Source organism: Cajanus cajan, chromosome 1 (genome assembly GCF_000230855.2).
Source record: "Cajanus cajan strain Asha chromosome 1, NIPB_CcT2T_4, whole genome shotgun sequence".
Taxonomy (NCBI): Eukaryota; Viridiplantae; Streptophyta; class Magnoliopsida; order Fabales; family Fabaceae; genus Cajanus; species Cajanus cajan.
In genome coordinates this window covers 22,493,753-22,501,911 of record NC_138517.1, presented here as the reverse complement: position 1 = coordinate 22,501,911, position 8,159 = coordinate 22,493,753, and the positions used below count along the sequence as shown (strand labels likewise).

General features: G+C 39.1%; 1 protein-coding gene across 1 annotated transcript; it reads left to right on the top strand.

The window, feature by feature from the left end:
• The first annotated feature begins 2,473 nt into the window (after positions 1-2,473).
• On the top strand, positions 2,474-7,936 carry LOC145952989 (uncharacterized). The gene is made up of 2 exons (XM_083066200.1): positions 2,474-3,750; positions 3,796-7,936. The coding sequence occupies exons 1-2, from the start codon at positions 2,474-2,476 to the stop codon at positions 7,934-7,936; spliced, it is 5,418 nt and encodes a 1,805-aa protein (XP_082922326.1).
• The last annotated feature ends 223 nt before the right edge of the window (positions 7,937-8,159 follow it).

Below are 8,159 nucleotides of genomic sequence, written 5' to 3'. Positions count from 1 at the left end.
TGATGTTCACCCAGATTTTGTGTGAATTGTATTATATCGTAGATATAATAATTAGATTACTGATAGTTGAGTTGCATATTTACCAGCGCGGTGACCAATGGCTAGAAGAACAAAAAAAACACTTCACCAAATGAATATAAACAGTGCCTTACATAAAAAATTTCTGAACCTTTTCCGGGTAAAATTTTGCGTTACTTTAAAAGAATTTTGTTTTTCTGTAGTTCTTGACAACAAAGAGAGATTACTGTCGAGAAGAATACTGTATATCTTATTCAAAAGATGGTGATAAGTGCGCATTGTTAGGGTCACCTGTTTTAGTGCTTGATGGCACGTGGTTTTATCTTGATGAGTTAAAGAAAAGGTGTTTATAAACTTTCTTTTATCTCGAATGTTAATCAATGTTAGGTTTTTTCAGCGTGCCGAAACAATAAAATTATTAGTATTCTTGAATTTTTAAAAGTGGCTTAAAACAATATCTAAATGCTAGTTTTCTTCCACAATTAGCCAGGGAAGATACAAATAATAAAAACATTCTCTTTTAAGATCGTTTTATTTCCATGGCAAATATGTTTAATTTGGAATATGGGAACTAAATTAATGTCTCATGAGTGCCAAAACATTCAATGGCATGGTAATTGCAATGTACATAAAAATGGTTTTCTTTTGTCAAAATATATATATATATATATATATATATATATATATATATATATATATATGTTGTGCACCGAGGAGGGATTTTACGCATAAATACATGTCTTCACATTAGTGAGATATTGTCTACTTTAGGTCCAAGTTCTCACGAATTTGCTTTTAGACATTACCCAAAAGGTCTCTCAACCAATCCTTCCCTCAAGCAAAGGACCATAGTTTACCCTCCTCTGCCGCGAAAACTACGAGTATTATTCGACGGTGGTCCCACAGAGCTCACTCATGTTCAGAGTGCTTGCACCACCGCTGATAAGTGTCTAATTAGCTTGATTTAACATTCATTTGAGACACTTATCTAATAGTTTTTGTGTTGTTATTAATGTTATTTTGATTTATATAGGCATGGAATCAAAGAGATACTCTTGATCAATGTTAGCACATAGAACAGGAAGCCTTTGATCTAATTTTGTGCTTATTTTGTAGGATTTGAAACTTGGAGAAGAATGGCTCAGCCATTCTGAGGCGCTCAGCGGAATAAGAACAGAGAGTTTCCACAATGAAGGCGCTCAGCGGATCATATCCGCTCAGTGAATTGGTCCCTAGAAGAAAAGGAATGCTCTCTGCCTCCAATCCGCTCAGCCATTTCCAATCCGCTCAGCGGATTTCATCCAGAAACGTGAAGGTGCTCTCTGCCTCCTATCCGCTCAGCGAATAAAAGGCGCTCAGCGCCTAGGTTCCTTCATGGTGAAGAATTCAGGTTTCTTCATGGTGAAGAACTCCCAATCCGCTCAGCCGTTTAGAGGCGCTGAGCGGATTCATATCTCTCTTGCTTACTCTGTTTTCATATATAAGAAAAGAAAGAGAGAGAAAAAGGGGACTGGCACGAAAGGAAGAAAAAAACAGAGTACTCTGGAGCTCGTGGAAACGCGAATCTTCAAAGGATTTTCTTCTCTTACCTCTCCACTTGTAATTTGGTGATTTCTTGTAATATGGAGAGCTAATCTCTAGGGTTGGGATAGATGTAATCATCAAACTCCTATGTATTCTCTTTGATTCATATATATATATATATCATCCATTACTTTATGTTAGTGATTCTGTCCTGTTCTTAATGCTTTGATAATCTGATCACTTATCTCTGATCTCGGATTTCGGATTTGGTTGGAAAACGTTTCTGAAACCAGACTTGGAACGAATCACCTATTAACTTTGAGAGCCAGGAATGGTCTTGAAATTAATAGTTGTATCAGGTTCTGATTCTTACAGCGGGATGTTTAACTTAATGAAGTGAGGAATCATTCATTGAGTTAAATATCTTAGAATTTCTTATGCCAAGGAATTGGGTTTGAATGAAATTAGGGAACTCAATGACAATGAGTAATGGAATCTTTAGAAAGAATCAATAGGAATACATAGGAGGGAGATTGATGAAATCAAATCCCGACTGTTTCTTATATCTGTTTTCTTTAAATCAAATTACTCTTTGGTTTCTTGAAGTTGGAAAATCATATATATTAAATTTGAATATGTGTAACTATTCCAGTTTTAAATTTATAAGCATCAATTAATATAATAGAAATCTAAGTTATCTCACAAGTCCCTGAGGTTCGACAACCTTTTATTTTTACTACAGAGACTTGGGTGCGCTTGCCTATTTAAAATCTTAACAAGTTTCTTGGCGCCGTTGCCGGGGACTTGTGTCAAGATAGTTGTGATTTCTATTGTACTAGTTGGATCTTATTGTATATATTGTTTAGTTTTCATTTTGTTGAATATATTCTTTACCTGTTGTTCTAACTTTTCTGTTTAAGTCAGTCTTTGTATGCGAGGAAAAATTCCTGCTGAGCAGCTGTTATTTGATCCAGAGATTGAGAAAACAGCTAGGAAAAATAATAGCAGAAGAAGGCGACAAAGGAAGCTTGAACAGAAGAGACGGGAACAGGAGGGTACTTCCACTTCAGTTTCAGCTCAACACTTTAATTCTGAATCAATGGCTGAAGAAGGACCAGGTGGTCATGGACCTCATCATCAGCCAAGGAGACTCCTTGGAGAATACAATCATCAATTGGGTCCTAGGCACTTTTCCAGTATAGCCAGACCAGCTAAGGGGGTGGAGATGAAACCAGCATTATTATCTCTCATCACTGCCAATCAATTTGCAGGGATGGACCATGAAGATCCCTACACACATCTGTCAACTTTCTATGAGCTTATTGGCACTATGGGCATTCCTGGAGAAGATGAAGAAGCGGTCTACTTGAGATTATTTCCCTTCTCTTTGACAGGAAAAGCGAAGACATGGTTGCAGGCTCATCCAAATCAGAGCCTAACTAGATGGGAGGACGTAGAAAGGAAGTTCTTAGCTAGATTCTTTCCTCCTTCTAGATATATAAGTGCCAAATCAGCAATTGCAACATTCTCTCAAGGCGCTGATGAACCTTTGTGTGAGGCTTGGGAGAGATATAAGTCCTTGCTGAGGAAATGCCCAAATCATGGGTTTGATGATGTTGCACAACTCAACATGTTCTGTAATGGGTTAAGGCCTCAAACAAAGATGTTATTGGATGCTTCTGCAGGTGGTTCTATGATGATGAAAGATTCTGAGGAAGCAATCACTATTATTGATGCTTTGGCAGCCAGTGATTACCAAGCTCACCATGACAGGAGCCAGCCTTCAAAAAGGGGAATTCTGGAACTGGATACTCAAAATGCAATTTTAGCTCAGAATAAGCTTCTTTCTCAGCAGATGGAAGAGATAAAGAAACAGATGTCCAAACTTCAAGTAGGATCATCTTCACGCTCTCAACAAGTAATGAGATGTGATTTTTGTGCAGGTGATCATCCAAATGGGCATTGTTCTATATCTGAATCAGAACAGGAGGAGGAAGTTAATTATATGAACAATCCAGGAAGGCAAGGGAATTTCTCTGGTAACTATAATCAGAATCAAGGCTGGAGAAATAATCAAAATCAGTACTCTGGGTGGAAACAAGAAGCAGGACCATCACAAAGGCAGCCTCCACAAAAGCCATATCAAAATCAGTCTTCTTATCAGCCAGATAGGTTGTCAAAAATGGAGGATGCTCTTACACAATTTATGTAGGTTTCCACAACTAACCAGAAAAACACTGAAGCGTCTATCAGAAACCTGGAGGTTCAAGTGGGGCAGCTAGCCAAGCAATTGGCAGATCAACAAAGCAAAAATTTTTCAGCTAATACACAAGTCAATCCTAAAGAGCATTGTCAGTCAATTACAACTAGGAGAGGCACTGTGATAGGAAAAGGGATTGGTGATAATTTGAGAGACAATAATGGTGGAGAAGAAGAAAAAAAGAGTGGAGTTGAGTTAGAAAGTGAGAAAGGAGTGGAGTTGAATAAGGAGGCTAAAAAAAATGGAAAAGACAAAATAGAAAGTCAAAAAAATGAGATTAGAGATGGAGATGTTAAGGAGGAGAGTAAGAAGAAAGGGAAAGAAGTTGTTAGGCCTCCTCCTGTGAAGAATTTACCTTACCCACATGCTCCGTCAAAGAAAGACAAGGAACGACAATTTGCAAGGTTCCTTGATATAATCAAGCGGTTACAGATCAACATACCTTTTGCAGAGGCCTTGGAACAGATGCCATCTTATGCAAGGTTTATGAAAGAGCTTCTGACAAAAAAGAGGAAGTTGAGTGAAGATGGAACAGTGGAGCTAGAGGCAGGTTGCAGTGCTATAATTCAGAAGTCACTTCCACAAAAGTCTAGAGACCCAGGGAGTTTTACTTTGCCAGTCACTATTGGCAATGTTTCTGTGGGGAAGGCATTGTTGGACTTAGGAGCCAGTATCAATCTGATGCCTTTGTCTATGTTACAGAGGATAGGCCAAGTAGAGGTGAGACCTACCAGGATGACCCTGCAGCTGGCTGATAGATCCATTAAGTATCCTCATGGTATTGTTGAAGATCTCTTGGTGAAAGTTGATAAATTTTGGTTCCCAGTTGATTTTGTTGTCATGGATATGGAGGAAGATTCTGAAGTTCCTCTTATTTTAGGACGACCATTCATGAAGACAGCCAAGGTTATTATTGATGTTGATGATGGCAAACTCAAGGTTAGAGTTCAGGATGATGAAGTGAATTTTAATGTATTTGAAGCCATGACACATCCAAGTGATAAGTCAGGCTGCTTCAGGGTGGATGTGATTGATGAGCTGTGTATGGAAGCTCAAAAGTCATTCTCAGTAGCTACACCATTAGAGAAAGCACTGGTTAATGCAGTCAGTGAAATCAATGAGGAGGATGAAAAAGAAATACAGAAGTGTTTGGAAGAGCTGGACAAAGCAAAGGAAATTTCTCCTAGTTCAACAAGTGTTCAAGATTTAAACAAGGAGGAAAAGTTTCAACCTCAGAAATTAGAGTTGAAGCAATTGCCAAGCCATCTCAAGTATGTCTTTCTTGAAGCAAATGGTGGCAAACCAGTTATAATCAGCAGTTCCTTATCTGTGGAGGAGGAAAAGAAATTAGTGGAGGTTCTGAAGGCGAATGAAGGCGCTATTGGGTGGACTCTATCAGATCTCAAAGGTATTAGCCCTTCATATTGTATGCACCGGATCCTGATGGAACAGGATTATAGGCCTGTAGCACAACCTCAAAGGCGCCTCAATCCAACAATGAAGGAGGTGGTCAGAAAAGAGGTGATTAAGTTGCTTGAAGCTGGCATGATTTACCCTATCTCCGATAGTGCATGGGTTAGTCCTGTTCAGGTGGTTCCTAAGAAGGGAGGTATGACGGTCGTGGTGAATGATAAGAATGAATTGATTCCTACACGGACAGTCACGGGTTGGCGGATGTGTATTGATTACCGGAAACTGAACCAGGCCACAAGGAAGGATCATTTCCCATTACCCTTCATGGACCAGATGTTAGAAAGGTTGGCAGGTAAGGCATACTACTATTTTTTGGATGGTTATTCTGGTTATAATCAGATAGCAGTGGATCCGGAGGACCAAGAAAAGATAGCATTTACATGTCCTTTTGGTGTTTTTGCATATAGGAAAATGCCATTTGGATTATGTAACGCACCAGCCACATTTCAAAGGTGCATGTTGGCCATCTTTTCTGATCTTGTTGAGAAGTGTATTGAGATTTTCATGGATGATTTTTCTGTGTTTGGAGCATCATTTGATACATGTTTAGAGAATCTCAACACTGTTTTGAGGCGGTGTGTTGAAACAAATCTGGTTCTTAATTGGGAAAAATGCCACTTCATGGTGACTGAAGGAATAGTGCTTGGTCACAAGATTTCTGACAAGGGTATCGAGGTGGATCCAGCTAAAGTGGAGGTCATTTCTAAGCTTCCTCCACCAACAAATGTGAAAGGGATTAGAAGCTTTCTTGGACACGCTGGATTCTATAGGCGGTTCATTCAAGATTTCTCAAAGATCGCTAAACCGCTTAGCAATCTCCTTGTGAAGGATGTTAAGTTTAAATTTGATGATAATTGCGTGTCTGCTTTTTCACTTTTGAAACAAAAGCTGTGTTCAGCACCCATAATCACTAGCCCTGATTGGAACTTTAATTTTGAGCTAATGTGTGATGCTAGTGACTATGCAGTCGGTGCTGTGTTGGGTCAAAGGAAAAACAAGATTTTTCATGTCATACACTATGCGAGTAAAGTTTTAAATGAAACTCAAATGAATTATGCAACCACAGAGAAAGAATTACTGGCAATAGTGTATGCACTTGAGAAATTTCGTTCTTATTTGATTGGTTCGAAAATCATTGTGTTCACTGACCATGCAGCTATCAAATATTTGTTGACTAAATCTGATTCCAAGCCAAGGTTGATAAGATGGATTTTGCTGCTACAGGAATTTGATTTAGAGATAAAAGATAAGAAAGGCTGTGAAAATCACATTGCAGATCATCTGTCAAGATTAGAAAATGAAGAGGTGACCATACTTGAGAGTGCAATCAATGAAGAATTTCCAGATGAGAAATTGTTCTCTGTGCAAGAAAGGCCTTGGTTTGCTGATATGGCAAATTTCAAAGCAGCTGGGGTCATTCCAGAAGATTTAAATTGGCAGCAGAGGAAGAAATTCTTCAAGGATTCCACTTACTATGTATGGGATGACCCTTATTTATTTAAGATTGGTGCGGATGGTTTGTTGCGAAGATGTGTTTCAGGTGCAGAAATCAAGGATATCTTGTGGCACTGCCACAACTCACCTTATGGAGGTCACTACAATGGAGATCGCACAGCAGCAAAGATCCTCCAGTCTGGATTCTACTGGCCTACTCTCTTTAAGGATTCTCATGAACACTGCAAAAATTGTGATAAGTGTCAGAGAACTGGAGGAATTTCCAAAAGACATGAACTGCCTTTGCAAAATATCCTTGAAGTTGAAGTTTTTGACTGTTGGGGAATTGACTTTGTAGGACCACTTCCATCTTCTTATTCTAATGAATACATTTTAGTTGTTGTGGATTATGTCTCTAAATGGGTGGAAGCTGTAGCAACTCAGAAAGCTGATGCACGAACAGTGATCAAGTTCTTGAAGAAGAATATCTTTACCAGATTTGGAACACCGAGAGTGCTCATAAGTGATGGTGGTTCTCATTTCTGCAACAAACAGTTGAAGAAGGTGTTAGAGCACTATGGTGTGAGACACAAAGTAGCTACGCCTTACCATCCTCAGACAAATGGACAGGCAGAGGTTTCCAATAGGGAGTTGAAGAGGATCTTAGAAAAAACTGTAGCTAACTCAAGGAAAGACTGGGCTTTGAAATTAGATGATACATTGTGGGCTTATAGGACAGCATACAAGACTTCAACTGGACTCTCTCCGTTTCAGCTTGTTTATGGGAAGGCCTGTCATCTCCCAGTTGAGTTGGAGCATAAAGCCTATTGGGCTTTGAAAGCTTTAAATTTTAATTTGAAGGCCGCAGGTGAAAAGAGGAAGCTTCAGCTACATGAGCTCGAGGAAATAAGGTTGCAGGCCTATGAATCCTCCCGGATCTATAAGAGCAAGGTTAAGTCGTATCATGATAGGAAGATTGTTCAAAGAAATTTTCAACCAGGCCAACAGGTGTTGTTGTTCAATTCCAGGTTGAGACTGTTCCCTGGGAAGCTAAAGTCCAAATGGTCAGGACCTTTTGTGATTAAATCAGTTAAGCCATATGGAGCAGTAGAGTTGGAAGAACCAAATTCTGGGAGATCTTGGATGGTGAATGGTCAGAGAGTCAAGCCATACTTAGGTGGTGAGGTTGAGAAGCTCACCACTGTCACTCATCTCAATGATCCATGACCTCAAGAAATGTCAAGCTAATGACAATAAAGAAGCGCTTTCTGGGAGGCAACCCAGCCAACATGTTTTGAAATTAGTTTTGGTTACTTAGTATTTGCAAGTTTTAATTTCAGTGTTGTTGTTTTAGAGATTGAGTTTAGGGATTGAAAACTTAGGTAATTTGCTTATATGCTTGTAGGAAAAGAACTTTACGATTTTTAGGCCAACACTTAGTTAAATTTGG

Coding starts and splice junctions, on each gene's coding strand:
- LOC145952989 (XM_083066200.1), top strand. CDS start 2,474: ATGCGAGGAAAAATTCCTGCTGAGCAGCTGTTATTTGATCCAGAGATT. Junction 3,751..3,795: donor GATGCTCTTACACAATTTAT/GTAGGTTTCCAC, acceptor AGCGTCTATCAG/AAACCTGGAGGTTCAAGTGG.